The sequence below is a fragment of the Homalodisca vitripennis genome, chromosome X, assembly GCF_021130785.1.
Source record: "Homalodisca vitripennis isolate AUS2020 chromosome X, UT_GWSS_2.1, whole genome shotgun sequence".
In the NCBI taxonomy this organism is placed as follows: Eukaryota; Metazoa; Arthropoda; class Insecta; order Hemiptera; family Cicadellidae; genus Homalodisca; species Homalodisca vitripennis.
In genome coordinates this window covers 57192095-57210213 of record NC_060215.1, presented here as the reverse complement: position 1 = coordinate 57210213, position 18119 = coordinate 57192095, and the positions used below count along the sequence as shown (strand labels likewise).

The 18119-nt window shown below is 31.8% G+C and overlaps 1 protein-coding gene across 2 annotated transcripts in view; it reads left to right on the top strand.

Annotated features, from left to right (window-relative positions):
- The window catches only part of LOC124369026 (serine proteinase stubble), a 69672-nt gene that overhangs the window by 22106 nt on the left and 29447 nt on the right, over positions 1-18119 (top strand). The window contains exon 3 of one of the 2 annotated variants that reach the window (XM_046826699.1): positions 4567-4734. In XM_046826699.1, coding sequence (XP_046682655.1) covers positions 4652-4734 — 83 coding nt within the window. In that variant the 5' untranslated portion in view covers positions 4567-4651. Of the gene's footprint in view, positions 1-4566; positions 4735-4811; positions 4831-18119 lie in introns of those variants that run through there. The other variant, XM_046826700.1, reaches the window with a different exon arrangement.

Below are 18119 nucleotides of genomic sequence, written 5' to 3'. Positions count from 1 at the left end.
AGTTTGTACTTTGTAAGATATGTCAGGCTTGGACTGCAACGATCTACTGTTGCCTACTTTATTTTGAAGGAAGTAACACAACACTGTTAAAAGAAAGTGTATTCCAGATATTTTTTTATTATCATTGAAATTTAAAAAATGGACGGAATTGCCAGCAAATTAGACATGCATTTTGTGTCGTTCCTCCAAAAGCTACTTTAAATTAATATTAAAGAGAAAATGTTTACTTAAGATATAAAATTAAACAGTGTGTGTATTAAAATTTAAATTTAGCGTTTTAATTTCCTTTTTTGTACAACATTAATTATTACGTTATACATTTATTAATGGTAATGTTAAAATACTGTGATCGAACAAATGTTATTCTCGACTTCAACATGGATTGCCTGAAATCTTTCAGTAAATGTCCCAATGTTGGGGAACACACAATCAATATTTGTGTGTTCTAATCCTCAAAGGTTCTACCTGTCTTTGAACTTTGAACTTTTGTGTGTTCTATGATCAATGTGGTAAAAGTCTAGATTTCGATTAGCAAATAATCAAAGTTTCTTTTTTTAACTTTCACGAATATCGGAAAAGTTTTAAGCTTGGATTAGAAACCTACTAAATAAATCGAGACAACCAGTTCTCCCGTAAATTGAATTTACGGAAAACGACCCTCATATAGAAAGTAAATTACACGTACGTTGAAACCTTCTGCTACGTCTGTTTTATTCAATAGTGAAGGATATGTTTAAGTAATTTTCAAACTAAACACACGTTATATCCATAAAATTTAGGTTTATTAATTTATTAATGAGGATATAGCGGTATTGATTTATTTAGATGTGTATATCGCATGATAACTAAAATACTTATATAGTATAATTATTAGCGTATATTTACGCATTGTTGAATATATTATATGTTAACCGGCAATATACAAAACCGACTTGTCGCAAAAACAAAAACAATAGTTAATGATTTTGACCAAAACGAGGATAACTAACTAAAATTATGATATGTACATTTTTCGAAATGCCAACATTCTCACAGAGGTTTATGTAAACACTACCTACTCATCTTGCGATTGTTGTAGTGAAAATATTTCAGTTTAGTTGGTTTGAAATGAAGGGAATTTGCTCCCATTTCATCATGGACATCCCCTATATGGAAACATCTCTATCTTACAGGGGAGGGAGGAAGCTTATTCATCTCGATACTAAAACATCGTAAAGGGTTATTTACAAATATAATCAATTGTGTAATTCTAATTTAATGAGAGTAGAAACTGAATTTTGTTTGAAATATATCTTAATGGTTGCACAGGAAAGATCAATCTTTAAACTTCATATACTTTGTGTATACTACTGCAATTTATTTGGGCTTCAATAATAGTTTACATTAATGGTAGAATCGTGTAGTGGATATTCTGTGTATTCATTTTAATAAATAATCAGTCTTGAGTACGAAAAACCATAATCGAAAAAAATGTAATAAAAATAATGTTTAAGTTCCCTAGTGGGTTATTGTTCTGTTGTACTGAAACATTATAAGACGAAATTTATGAGCTTTTTAAAAACACAATGTTTGTTCGTGAGTAAAAATAACATTGTTGGGGTATCTACAGATAGAACAATCACACTTTAAAAAAATAATAATTAACCTGAATTTTTAAAATTAACTATATAATAACAAAGTTAAATACAATAAAAATAAGCAAAACACACAATACTAGCTTACCCTAGCTTACCAAAAAAGGTTTGAAGTCAGAAGCAGAAAAGATAGAACTGGCGCTTGAAAAATAAAAACTTGAACTGAGGTCCCTCCTGAGGTGGAAAGGGGTTCACTTCCACGAAAGCATGGTGGTAACTATGATACAACCTTAAGGAAAAGTGGTATGCCTTTCCAATGCTTTTCAACGTAACTAGAAAAAAATCTACGTATCAAAAGGAATGGGGGTTTCCTGATCCTTTAACTGAAATGAACACTAAGTTATATTATTTAGGATAATAATTTTAATATTAAATATAAACGGACTTGCCCCACAACCCCTGCAGTTTGGATGGCCATCGTATTCCACCCAATGGAGTTTATATGACTGCCTAGGAAATCGTAAGTAGTGATTACCGTAAAATATCTAACTCGCGGCGTTCTTCTGCAGTGTCAAGCAACTGCTCCCATGCCACAGTCCAACCAGCATCTGATTTATCTGATTCTGAGTGTATCTAATGACCTTGAAACAGATGTGTGGAAAATACAATCAAATTTTCCCCATAGATCAACGAGAGATAAGACACATGATAAACTGATACAGTGTGCTTCACACAACCCGGGCTATCTAAAAACTCCAATTTGAATTATACAAGAGACGATTCGCAGAAAAGCCAAACCATTGGCTGAAACCACAGAACGTTGGTTTATGATCGCTGACCCTCACAGGCGGGTGTTACTTTTGGCAACAAATTGCAAACAGATTCAGATGAGAAAATTGGTGCTTCAGATGAGAAAATTGGTAAATGAATGAAGGTTGTATGTATGCGGAGTTGTATGTTTATTTTGAAATGAAAATGAAAATAAAATGAAAGATGTTTTTATTGAATACAACGAAAAACATACTCAATTGGCGAGGTTAGGACTATTAAGTCCTCTCTTACACCTAACCATAAATTAATAAACTATACTATTAGTGTAAAACAAGAGCCACAATATAGTCTACATTACTATTTTACATTCAAAAATTATAATCTATATTTATGTAAAATAATACAATGAAATGAACGTTCTCTATGAAACTAAAAATAAATAAATAAAATAACACTTACAAGGAAATTAACAGAAATTAAGATACCCACCCCACCCCCACCACCCATACCCATCACAATTCATAGAAAGCCAACTTCCCATACCCTATGCCACGATATCGTCAACCCGACGTGGCCCGAAACAGATGGTCCTTTAAGCACCCCCCCGAAACCGCTCCCGACTACGAATACCAATGATATGATCCGGGAGATTATTCCAGAGTCGACAAGCAGAGACTGTGAATGATTTACTGTAAATGGAAGATCTATGAACAGGAATAGACAATAGAGAGGCTCCACGTCGATTATTCCAATTGCTTGTTTCAGAAACGAAAGAAAAGCGTTCAGACAGATATGAAGGGGAATAATCGTTATAAAAAATAGAATGTAACATGCTAAGAAGTGTAACTGACGGAGTAGCTTCAATTTTAACAGATGTAACTGATTGGTGAAGGGTGTTATTAGGTTGTTAAGGGTGTTGTTAGGGTTTTGTAGGGGGGTGGGTTATTTTGATGTCGTGAGAATGAAAAATGTTCAATTGTAAATGACACTTGCTATACATGTTAACCGTCTTTGAAATAAAGAACTTCGACTTTGACGCAGCCCTCTCCAAAATGTCCTGCACATACGGTATATCAAACAACATTGCCTATTCACAAGAATAGTCAATATGCACATAACTTAGCTGTGGTGGGAAGGATTGATTCAAATGTGAATGCTGAGTTTAGCTCCAGTTCACCTTCCTCTCAGTCCAGCGTCTGAAATCTTACATTGTCACGGACCTCCAACTTCTGTAATCTGGTGTCTACGTCCGTCTAAAAGATTTACAAAAGTCGGCGACGAACACGTTCAAATCGAACTCTCTTCATTGGTTTCTGCTTGCTAAACCAGCTCTGTTGTAGTCTATGCATCTCTGATGTCGAAAAGATGACTACAGCCATATCGAAAAATCAGGGAAAAAATATCCGCTGCCATCTCATCTGTCATATCCAAGTCCGAAGTTTCCCATAGCTTTAGAGTTCATCGGATGTTGATTGCAAGAATGTTCTGCCCAGAAATGTTCTAGATATAATTTTGGTTTTAATAACCTTAATGCTACATATATGTAGAGCTACACCCTCATGTTAGTGTGTCTTGCAATTAGGATCTTAATTATAAACGAAAATGACCGAATCAATAAGTTTCTCAAACTTACTGTGAGCTTACAATTCAGTTATTGCAAGTATGTCCAAGCTTGGAGAAGCATTTGTAGGTTTTGTCGAACAAGCGATAGTACATCCAATTAGCACTTACTAGCAAAGCTTTCACAAAGTTTGGCAGGAGAAATCGTCTCATTAGTGTACAATCGGATAAAGGCGGTGCTGGGCCTTGGTTTTAGAGGATGGAGGATGAAGTTCAAAGTAGCTGGTGTTGTAAGAACTGATATTTGTAAAAGAAAGCTGAAAAAATATTGTTTGTTAACACACTGACTCTACCATTCCTAAGTATGGTTAATGTTTTCAAATTCTATTATACGTAATTCTCTGATTTATTTTTAAATGCATTATTTAATTTATTGTGATTGGCTAATTAAACGGGTATTATTATATCAATACGTTAAAACGTTTGGGGATGCATATTATGGCGTATAAAATGAATAGAATAATAGAATTATTGGCCAAAGTTTTGTGAATATAAGAATCTCACGCATATTGTTACATGTATTCCATTTAGACATGATTTTAAACATTTCATACCTGTTCTATTTAGTATGGAATTTTGATGATTTTTTTTCTTTTTGCAGATGGTGTGACAAAAAACAACCCGTCCTAGAACTTTCTAGGATATCATCAAAGGGGTGTGTTTGATACCATGGACAACTTATCAAGATGTTCACTAGTTTTAATATTTATAGTCTTCGAAATCATAGCTACCGGCATAACGACGCCAGTTTGGAGCCCGCAGTCAGCAGGTAAAACTGCTTTATCACTCTATCTTAATTTTTATCTAGTCATAGAAATCGTAGCTACCGACATAACAACACCAGTTTGGAGCCCGCAGTCAGCAGGTAAGACTGCTTATCACTGTATCTTCATTTTATCTAGTCATAGAAATCGTAGCTAGCGACATAACAACGCCAGTTTGGAGCTCGCAGTCAGCAGGTAAGACTGCTTTATCACTCTATCCTCATTTTATCTAGTCATAAAGATCGTAGCTACCGACATAACGCCAGTTTGGAGCCCCGCAGTCATCAGATAAGTCTGTTTTGTCACTCTATCCTCATTATACAGGATGTCCTCAAATTACTCTTTCAAGTTGTCCCATTTGATTTTACAGGTGCAAATATGTAAGAAATGTCATATAAAGTATAGTACTATCTTGCTTAGTGTACTGTCTTCCTATCTGTTTGTATTTTTGAACAGAGTTTTTTTCTACAAAACACAGACAGACATTAGCTAAACTAAGCAAGATAGGACTATACTTTACTTAACATTTCTTACTTATTTTGATATGATAAATCAAATAGTGAAGTTCATAGAGTAATTCGTGGATTTCCTATACATCCAGGCACGGAAAAAACACTAACATTCTCTTCTAGATATGAACACGATCGTCGTCATAAGAGATAGGTTGTACTCTTCGGCATGATAAATATCATGATTATGGCACTAGCATAAGATTTCTATTTGACCAAAATCTATTCAAAAGACTTTATAATGGATGTTAACAGGATAGACATTATCAATTCAACCTTTATATTTTTATATAAAGAATAAAAATATTTTAAACAAATTGAAATTCTCACAGGTAAGTACATTTTGTCAATGGCCTGATAATTCCAAGAACCTTTCCCTGTATTACGCATATAATACAAGGTGACTATAAACTTACGACAGAGATAATAGTAATATGTAGTTTTTATTAAACATTAATCTGTTTACATCCTTTCTGATGTTACGTGTTATTTTGTAATTAATTTAGCAGTACACTTGTCGACTGTAATGCATCTATTTCCATATTAACCAAGTATGCATTTGTTAGTACTTTATGGCATTGAGTATTTCAGTTGCAATACAATATTTTATATATATATATACATACATACATACTAAAATACCCTATCCTGGTGAGATATACAAACTTATGGGTAAAAATATTATTAAGTACATAATATGTGCATGCTATGAGAAATTATAGCTATTATAGGTGTTATCCTTTGTTACAACATCGAGCGATTAAACTAAAGCGGAAATCCTATACTTAGGTATTATATTATTGAATAAAGTGTATTTTTGATAATATATTAACTATTTAATATGCATACTATCTCTTGCTTAGATTTATTTTCTTATATTGCAAGTTCCAAGTTCAGATGATCTGTAAAATTAAAAGTTGCATAAATCGTTGACAACTACAAAATTAGGACAAACGTGGTATTGTTATTAAATTTATTAATCGGGCACGATCTGAAAAACCTGAACAAGATTTTGCTTTTTCTGGATTACAAAATTTGGCTATGATAATATACCGAGTCGTTGATATTTTTGTAGGCACATTCATTTCCACTGTGAGATAAAACGTACTTAAGTTTAGCTTGCTGAACGGTGTGTACACAGACTAATGTGTTTATTATATATAAATTTTCATATATATATATATATATATATATATATATATATATATATATATATATATATAAAGATATATGTTGGACATATAGTTATAAATCCTTTCGGTTTTCGACGCCAAAATTGATTAAATTATGAATTATTTTTCTTACAAGTCGTACGTTTAGGTTGATACCACCATTGTCGATGTTATACTATTCTTGAAAGTACATACTGATAGCGATTAAAAACTCAAGAAAGTCTGTATTGCAACTACTTTTTTTACTATCACATTGGTATACCATTACACAAACTGTATTGTATTTATCCGTAGATGTATAAAAAAATTCCATGTTAAAAATTCAATTATACAAATTATAACTGATCTGTAATGTGGTTGGCAAAACTATTCCAACATTATAATTTGTTGTGTCTGCAATATGTGATGAGTATTACCATTACAATATGAAAGAATAAAAGAGTAAAACGAAAGCAGCTAATCAGTTACGTCTATATGAATACGCTTCTACTTATCGATGGGGAATTTTAATTATTAATGGACCATGAAAATGTCTTCACCCAGAACTTTCCTGGTAGCTTTGGTTAGCCAAAGTGTGGAAGGTTGCAACATGCCATGAGACACATAGCCAAGAGAAAGTGTATTTCTACTTTTAGCACTGAAACAAGTGATTCATAAATGTCCGAAACGAAGTTCGTATTTGGTGTAATTGAAGTGTCAAAATCAAACCCTTAAGTTAATGGATTGATTTTTGTTTATTGCGTCAAAGTTTAATGAATTGATTTGCAATAGAAAAGAACGTTCACATATTAATAGGTTACATCACAGATAAATGTTTGTATATCCTGTCATATTTTTTTGAAATCATAATAAAGGTTTAGACTGTACAAGTTATTGGTTTATGGTTAACACAATTACTTATTAAAAGAGCAGCCTTCACTATAGTAACTTTAATTTCTATATTTTTGTACATAATATAGTAATTGAGGTGATTTACGCATGCGTGGAAACCATCGATTGATTTAAATTGTGAGTAAAATGAATTTATTTTCTTTAGTTTTGTTGATTTATAGCCAGAATAGAACAATATAAATTGTAATTTTTTGCATATCAGAACCAATTGAATAAGTTCTGATAAAATCCAATTTAATGTAATCTGTTTAACTAAGACAATGGTAATCGAAGTTCTTCATCTTTTTAGCATACGAATAGCAGTATCAGACTAGGTAAACGTTAATTAGTTATTTATGTTGTAAGACATTATGTAACCGGTTTATTTATAACTGCAACTAGGGCAGTGCTAACCTATTTATATGATATTCAGGTTTTGAGTACAAAAATAAATCCACGATCTAAATACATTTTTAATAACTATTGATAATTAGTAAATTCTTCATTATGTTACTGTTGACTGCCAACTATCACCCTTGTGTTTTTTGTGTAAATTCATCTTCGGATTGTTAAAAACACTAAAAAACTCATCCACGAAAATTGAGTATTTATATAGAAACTAATTTCTGAAAAAGGTTAGACATTATAACAGACTATGTAAAATGTTAAACATTCTAATGAGGGAATTACAAAACTAAAAGTTATGAACGAATTATTAATGTACGTTAGTATATTAAAAACATTCCAAAAGGTGAAAAAAATACAATTGGAAACATAGAATAATTGTAGAAAATGGCCTGATTTATAACTTATATAATTTTCTCGTATTTGTAGTAAATACTAACTTTTAACAACTTAATGTTTACTAATATTAAAACTTAGTAAACATTGGGTTTGGGACATAGAGTGGTGTAAATTTATAACAGACCATTGTAGGATTGAAATGCTAAGCACAATGGTCTTTTGAGTGGTACACCGTTATCTCCAAACTAATCTGTACGTGAATTACTAATCAATATGCAAATGCACATCTATACTTTATTCAACTACATTATGTAACGAAAACAACTGTGGATTGAGATAGAACTGGTATAATTAATGTTAAGCCAATTATTACAGTAATTAGCGAATATCTTGAATTAACAAAGGTCTGGCACGCCGTATAAACGGCGTGCCAGTTTTTACAATAGGATAAAAGTACGTATGCGTAATTAGGTCGTCCTCTCGCCTACTTAGGCTACAGTCGATGCTCAGATCTCGATGTGAAACTTCTTGTATCTATGTGTCATCAAATGAGAAGAAATTGAACAAGTCGGAAATGTTTCATAATTTGCGGACACGTAACAGGATTTGAGACAGCCGGAGTGTGTGGGGCACGACCCCGGAATACGCTGAGAGAACTTTACTTTCTCCCTGCGTGACGCCTACCTGTGACATAGATACCATTGTCGCGGCGATCAGTAGGCAGTAGTGCCTTCGTGCCCAGGTCACGGTCTTCTCTGTCTTCGACGATCTCACTTCGGGATGTATTCTACTTTCCTGCCTCCGTATACATGGATGTAATTTCGTTAAACACGTAATTCTAAGATATTTTGTAAAATTGTTCCTTAAACGTTCATGACTATCTTTGGACATTTCATTAATATACGATATTTTAGAAATGTTTTGCTGGATCTTACACCTAATATGATGGAAAACCTGATGTTCCTCTTTTCAAAGGGAACTCCATATTTTAAAGCCAAACAAAGCCACAAAGATTCTCCAGAGTAAACATCATATAAATTTGGTACCATACCAAAGAGCCAAGGATGGTTTCCTAACTCACGCTCTCTATCAAATCGTTAGTCATGTTATTGACGGGGCAAATGTTGCCAAGCAATACAATTTTGCATACCTGTAGCAGTTGTATTGATAAGTTCTATTAATTTGTGCTTTTTTCGTTTTACTAATTTGTGCAATCCCAAGACTAAACGACGCACATCGAGAAAGATAGCACCTTTTGGAGGAACGGAACGACGTTTTATAGCCCTCCTCTTAAAGTTTGGCTAATTAAAAAACTGTGTTGATTCAGCAAACCAATTTTCTGATGAGGACGATCGTTATCTTTGGTCCACTAACCGGATCAGGACATTATCCAGGTCAGATATAACTGCTGAACTGACTCTTCTCCCTCCATTCCTGTTCTCAGAGCTGATCTAGACGTCATATACCTAGAAGTGTTCAACTTCCTTGAATAGAGATCCGACAGTGGACAGTACATTTAACTAGGCCATATGCGTAGTTTCACACGCTACGACTCGTCCGACCCTCAGGTAGCGTAGTCCTTGAAGATCTAAAGCAACTAATACCGTTAGTGCGCCATTAGTGAAATGATGACACTCTGCCAGGGCTACTTCAAGACGTTTTGCCCTATAACTTGGTTTCCCTCTTGGTCGCTCTTCTGGAGTCCTGCTCAATTAAAAAATCTCCATATACATATAACGGAGTTTGATTCCAATTTAAAATTAATAGAATGAATTGTATTGAATCGAATCGTTTTTCAATCCATCTTTACGGGTTTCTCTTACATACATGAATATTTAAAAGTTAGTAAACATGTATTTTAAGTTTTAGAGTTTTGGATTCTCCTAAGAACTAAATGGGAAAACGCATAGGACAAATAGTATACTGTACTTCCCTTTAAAAATAGATTCTTTACATAGTCCCTTAACGTCGTTCGCAATGGGAAGTGTTCATGGATAGTGGCGTCGCTTCGCAGTGCCGATGTGCTGAGGAAGTGGCCGTGATGCTGTTGTTTCTTACGTATTATTTCTGTGTCACTTTGGGTGATAACAATTAACTGAGCCATACGTATAATTTTACATGCCATGACTCTTTGGTTTAGATCTTGGCCTTGCGTGATTACAGAATGTATCATTATTTACCAAAGGGTAGGGTTATCTAATTAAGTAGGCTATGTATGGTTTGTATTTAATGCATAATTCATATCATTCGAGAACCAGCAAGAAAACCCAAGGTTTCCAATAAAATTATTTAAATAATCCTTCTCCAGAATAAGACCTAGAGACAAATAACGAAAAGTAAAGAAATTTGGAATTAATGCAAGAACATGAAAAACATATTTTTGCAAACACTACTCAGACTTAACAGGAAAAAGCAATAATTGTGCTATTCCAAACATTTGGAAATGTTCTAAAATTGTTTTTGTGTGTAAAATGGTAATATTAAATCCGATTATTGTAATTAATAAACTTTTATATATACGATGGAAATATTATTTAACGTTAAAAATATGTTTAGTAGTATTTCCATGCAATGGCTCGATGAGGTGTTAATATATTGTCTTATCATTAATATATTTTATATTAATACACTGACACTATACTAATAAGTAATCAACATAAATTTAGTCAGACCTATAATGTAAACCACAAACGTATCCAAAAACTTAGAATATTTATGCAAGTAAAATATTTTGTAAGTAATAATCTTTTCGACATTGGCTAGGGATTTAGAACACAAAAGGGAAAAATAATGAAGAGACGAAATTTCCATGCCAATCAACAAAACAAAGGGATCTACTCTCTATGACCTGTTTTCTTTCTTCGTCTCTAAAAATCATTCCTTATTTGTTGTTTCGGGAATGCCATTATGAGTGGCCATCGGTATAAAAAATTTGTATTATTCTCATATATCATTTATAATGTTTGTTTTTCTTGTTTGAGTTCTTACCAATTTTTTGTCACAATTTATGTAAATATTTATACAAGTGTATTTATCTGAAGAAGTGTACCTAGATACACGAAAATTTATAAATGTTTCAAACCAATATGCCGTGGTTTATTTGTTAAGAAGAGAATAACCCGTTTCTGTAAATATATATACGATATATAGCTCATATGGACCATTTGACCATATATATTATATGGACCATATATATTATATATATATATATATATATATATATATATATATATATTATATACTCTTAAATACATTTCACCATATTTCGTAAATTTATTAATATAATGTAGCACTACATAACATTAAATATAAGCCAGTCCCATCCTCCTGTAGCTCTCCCTTTCCCTCAAACTAAAGATCAGGCGAACTGTCCTCTTCTACATCACAAAATCTCGGTTTATGCAGTGATGCAGTTCCCTAAAACATAAATCACATGACATATCAAGTATAAAGTAGCCATAGTAAACAAGCTTATAGGATGAAATGTTTAATATTTCAGACCGATGTCGTAAAGAGTACAAACATTTACTCAGTTTAGTGCAAACTACAACAATGATTAAGGCCAATTAGGGGTCGAATTGAGGTTCGGAAAACAAATGGAGTTTTGTTCTACAACGGCAAAGGCATTATATTCTGTTACAGCAATAATTTCAAATTGGGGGTTTGTGGACGGCAAGGGACAGTAGCAATGTTTTCAGTATTCAAATAGACACCGTTTTGTGAAATCCTTGACTTATTAAATTGGATATTAACATATTATTGACAATATAAGAATCCGTAAAAAGTGTCTCATCATTGAATCGAATTACAGATACAGGAAAATGTATATTAGTATCATTGGCTTTTAAAATTGCTATCAAAGGGAGAAGAATATACCAGTGAAGCATGCCTATCGACTTTGTTACACCTGTCTCATTAATTACTTGCACACACTGAAAGCTTTATGTAACATATTACCTGAACAACGATACCTTGAATAGAATCACCTATACCAGCAATCTTCAAATTAAAAAAAAGAATTTTATGACTGACATTATCAAAAACTGTACTGAGGTTGCAACAACTCCAGCTTCGTATTGGTAGTTCTCGAGATCTGCATGAATAATAAATAAAATATCTGCAATTCCGCCTCCATGAAAAATCAACCACTCTTTGTACAGTATATGTAAATTGTTTACTGTAAAATATGATTTATGCATATTTACGAAATAGATCTTTTTCTAAATATAACTTTGTAACAAAGTGTAAAAATCTTTTAGGATAGTAACAGAATAAAATGACAGACTTTTAGTATAATCAGAGAAACATAAAACTACCGAAAATAAATTCACAGTATTTAAAACTCACATTAGGAATAGGACCAAAAAGTACATTAAAAACATACTGTATTTAAAAAATAAGAAAAACTTAAGTTAAGCCATATGTATTTCAGAATAAAATATAGTCACTTACTCTCAAAATATTATAAAGAGGACTTAAATAAAATAATAAGAGAGTGTATATTTAAAATTTACAGCATAAAATAATGATTAAAATAGACTTTTTTTAGCAAGGGTAAAATTAGTTTGAAATACACCAATTTAGATCAATAAAAAATGAAATTTATCATCATCTCATATTGTAAGTATATATGAGTATTGGTGCTCTTATATATTAAATTCATTTTAATAACGCACACAACTAAAATATATAAATAAACATATATTTTAAAGTCAAATACAGATTTGTATTTAACTCTAGGTTTGGTAGAGCCGAGGATTTTTGACTATATACCGGAAACAGGGATTCAGGGATTCCACCCCTTTTGGTATTACTATTATAGTAATATAATATAGTTGGTAATGATCACTTCTCAGGTTAATAGCGTATTTTGATTACACACGTTTAACATTAAAAGTATCAATAAAGCTATTACAAGTGGGATACTCAAATATTTCATTTAAATCATGAGCCCATTCTAGGAAGTGTATTTGATGCTTTGCCTGATTTATTCTAGTTGGCATTTGGACTGTGTAAGCGCGTGTACAAACATCATAAAAAAGAAAATAATTACTATTGGCATATAAATGCACTTTAAACATTGCAAAGACCTACTCATCTTTTATTTCAATTGAGATAATTAGTATTCTGTATCTTTTGAATTACCTAAATATCGTAAAGGATCATGACCTATTTTATATTTTATTCCAGTGCCACATTTCATCATGCCAACGCTGGAAAGGTGTAAGTGATACATTTTTTCCACTTTCTGACTGAAGCGTTATTAGGAATTGGTTTCGGTGAAATCTCCCAATTTAACTCTGTTCACATCCACTCTCTGTGTGTCCGAGTTACACTTCTCTTGTGCTGAATCCTGGCCTCTCGTCTATGTGAACAGTAAACCTTAAATGTTGGAATTATAAATTCAAGATGTAGAATGCTTTTTTATAACAATATTTAACATGGGTTTCCAACAAACTCAAAACGTTTTTCGTTCGTTCGTATCCAATAAAACACACGTAAATGACATTCCAAACACTACATCAAAGACAGTAACTGAGCTCTAACTGTGCTACAATGTAATAACAGTATTGTATAATTGTAAAGCGATATTCATCATAATAAAAATAAAAATATACAGCAAGAAAAATAATTTTTTATACTATTTACAATTTTAGGAATAGTAATAGAATAAATTATACACTTTTAGGATAAACAGAAAAAAGCAAAATAAAATCACAATATATAAAACACATGTTATGTGTAAGACAACAGTAAACCAACAAAAAACACATTTACTATATTTAAAAAATTGTTTTAAAAAATGTATTTGAAAATAAAATAAAACCAATTACCCTGCAAATGATATAAAGAGGACTTATATACCTAAAAAATAATCCCAATGGAAATTATCTGTAAACCAATATTTTATATATATATATATATAATTTTTTATAATTAGTATATATATATACTAATTATTTATAAATAAATTATTAAATTATTTGTGTGTGTGTATATATATACGAATTCCTTATAGAATAATTTGTATATATATATATATATATATATATATATATATGTATATATATATATATATATACAAATTATTCTATAAGGAATTAGTTGAAAGTTCAACATATGTTGAAAATGATTATTACAGATTTTAGGGGGCATGTTTTTTCGTATACATTAAACAACATTGGTAGTTTGTATCTTTGTAACTTATTCTAACAAACAGCCAGAACAGTGCCATTCTGACAGAAACATTAAAAAGCTGTAGTATTCAAAATTTTGAATGAAATCGATTTGTAAAACTTTTTGGTCAGTTTGAATATAAGTACATAAGTTTAGGTTTAACCATAGGTCAAAAGTGTACTTTGTATTTTTCAATTCGTAAAGAAGCAGATAACAGTGTTGAGATATGAGAAAATGTATTAGAATTAGAAATTCCGTGTGTATTGTTTACAAGTTTGATTTCATGTTTGTAAATTGTGATAAAACACTAAAAGTTACGTTATTGACAACATTAAGGCACCAAGGCGAAGGGGATTGTGCAAGGAGGGGAACAGGAGTTACAGTCATCACCAGAGTGTTGTTTAGTTTTACATAATATCTTGGAAAAAGATTTAACTTTCTTCCTAAAATTAAAGTCTACCTTTTTATTTCTTAACTAAACATTATTGCTATGTTATCGAAAATTATGTACGTTGTGTTTTGTTAAATGCCGAGTTCATTTTAACTCAGATGGATTAGGATTCCTTATTCTGACTATTGACTTTGATGAGATGGTTACTCGTAACCGCGCTAGTGTAGTAATGAACGTTATTACGTGACTGGTGGAACATCGTGCCGTATTATTATATCGCATTCCAATCCGATACTCCGATTAATATGTGAATAATAAATGTTTGTAGGTACTTTAAAAAATGTGACAGCGGATCTATAAAGCATATAAATGGGCTAGCCGGATAACAGAATAAGCCCTTGCTGAGAAACATCAAAACAATGGCAAAGAGCGAGAACCCCCGGTATTTTCTTTTGTTTTAATTGGTAATCTATTAGTCTCTTAAAATGGTGGATTTATATGATATAAATACTCTTAATAACAATTTAGTTACGAAGAAACAAAAATAAAATATCGAGAGAAGACGACATTTCTAAAGCAGCTGATACATTACCATACTGGTCAAACAAATTACAATGAGCTGTTGAGTCGTCTGAAATGTTCGTTCATCATGTAGTTCACGTTCGTTCATGTAGTTTTAGTTTCATCAGACGGTATTAGAGATTGATTGCACAGCACAGAACTGATTGCTTGTAGTGCACGATGTAGTCTCTATACAACAATCTGTATCTTCGTACAGGGAATAATTTACCCTGAAACCCATAGATATAGAAACGCCTATGGGCCTAAATGGGTTAACAACATTAAGGTCGACTCTTATTTCTAATAGCCAGAGGTTATCTGTAAAAAAGAATATAAATAATGTATGCCTTCCAGTCTCAGAATAAACAAGCCCACTCCTATTCTCCACCACTATTACTAGTTATTATTAGTTGTATCTGTCAACATTGCACTCTTGGTATTTTTATTGTGCGTTATCGACCAAATAAACATAAATTACTTCTGTTTTATAAACATTTATTTTTCTTTCTTTTTTAATTTCGCATAACATCAGCTATATGCCAGTAATCATTATTTAGCAGAAACAACAACGAGTCAATTGTCTCGCACAGACCGGCCTTGGCTTGCGGTCACGCCGCCATTAGCTCATTGCCCTTGCTTGCTTTTAGCAGACCCATCTCCTTCTGGCTTTATTGCTTTCCCAATCTGCAGCCTCAGGTGGTTCACAGGTCACCTCCAGCTAAAAGTACTAAGCTCTAATGTCCCGTCCCGTGCACGCATGTGTGCGTCTGTACATCCGTCCCTGGTCATTTAGAGCCAGCACAGTTTCTGTGAAATTTGCCAAAGTAGGTGTAAATTTGAATCACATTCTCTCACTTTAAAAAAAATTTCAAAAAGATAATTAAATATATTCTAGATCTATATATTTATAATACCCGTCATATATCACATATATTCAATGTCTTCTCTTTATAACCCATTAAATCCTTAATTAATGATCTAAACTCCGTCAAATTACACGTTTAAAACGCAGTTGTAAAGATGTGGATATCTCCACAACCTTTCATATACTCGTTTCTATGACTGTAAACGTTTAAGCCCACTGTTTTTTTTTTTTTCAAAAAAGATTTTACGATTTTAAATAAAGTTTACTATTTCTAGAAATTCCAAAGAAAGCGTGTAGTCCAAAAGTTTAAAAAATTAAGATTTAGTGTAAAACGGTTTTATATTGTATAATAAATGTTAAAATCATCTCCATTACATTGCTTGACAAAAAGGACAGTCAACCTCGCATCATATGGCAGTCTTATCATTGTGCTTTGGCAATCTCAGTTCTTAATCTTAATCACGTTCAAGTTCTAAACTGAAAATTTATTATTGTGTTGACAGCCTAAGTTTACTGTTTTCAAACCTATAATTACTCTAACCCAGTTCAACGGGATCGTTCGAAATGCATTGACTATGCCAACAAAAGAGTAAATAAGAAAGATACACTCATTTCATAAAGAGAGGGAATTAACACTGAGTTACTTTTTTATAGGACATAAAAAAAAATAAATAGCCCAAACAGTGAGATACGATAAAAATAAAGTTGAAATTTGCGGTAAAATCTGGAAAATAATTTTAATCATGACCATAATAATATTAAAACAAAAGAAACTGATTTTATAAAAAATAAAAATTTAAGAACGCCCTTGTGATTTTTATGAAATGAATACCACTTCTAGCCAGCCTCTTAGATAAAACCCAATAAATTCCCAAGAATATTTTTATACAAATTTCTTAATAGTTTATATTCAATTTTGAGTTAATTGGGTAGGATTACGTACAAGTATTTTAAACCATTTAATAATCCAGAACAAAATATTTCACTGTAGCCTTAAATTATAAATTAGTAACAACTCCAAATTTCACAAACATTTTTATGTTTTGCTTACAATAATTCAACTTGGCTTATCATTTGTGTCCATCAAGTAATAGGGAACATAAAAATCCACGCATAAGTTGTACAGCAATATTGTGTTGTCGGCGGAAATTGAATTCGACCCCAATTTTCACGTTAGAATTATATGTAAATTAGTTGGCCTTATTCAATGCCATGGAGAATGATAATTTTATTATTGTGCGGATCTCAAAGAACATCTAAAACTCAAAAATGTCAACAATCTCAAATATGTTAAAAAATGTTAAGCCATATTAAAATTGATTAATACGACAAATGCAGATTTTAATTTATTAATGCAATTAAATAATTAAAAAATACTTACAATTCAAAGTTTGGACGGCTAAAAATGTGTCCTCATTTTTTGTGTCAATACTAATTTGGAAAAAGAGTTGTTTGTTAATTAAAATAGGTTATAATTTCTTTTAACTTTCTTTTTTTAGATTTTAAAACGACATGTAAACATTTGTACAATGGAAGAGATTGTAGCAGAAAACTAATTTCAGATGATGTTCGCGCTTTTATAATCAGTCAGCTGTGATAAATATGTAAGGAGTATGAGGATGGCCGGACGGCTACTATTGTCCTGTTGATGTATGCACAGTACAGAATCAGCTTGAATATAAAAAAGTATGACAAAGAGCAAAATTCATGCTCCTTGAAAGTCTCTCTGCACAAGTAACTGAAATTTAATTTCGAAATTATTTTAACATCGTTTTTTGAAACCTGAACACTAATTTTAAGAATTAAGTTTAACAGAATTGATTTTGGCACACACTCCCAAGAATTTCACTTCATATACAAGGAACATGGTTAGATTCAATGTACACATATAGTAATAACGGACATTACACTAACACAAACGTTTTCGAGAAAATCATTTCAGATAACTTCACGACCAGTGTGCATCCTTATGAATGATTTAGAGATATGCGTTTCCTCTAAAAGGACGCCATCCACAAAAACATAGGATCAAACTGCATTCTCGCATTGTTTATGACAATAATTTAAGACACTGAATCTTGTTCAAAGTCATGTAAGAAAT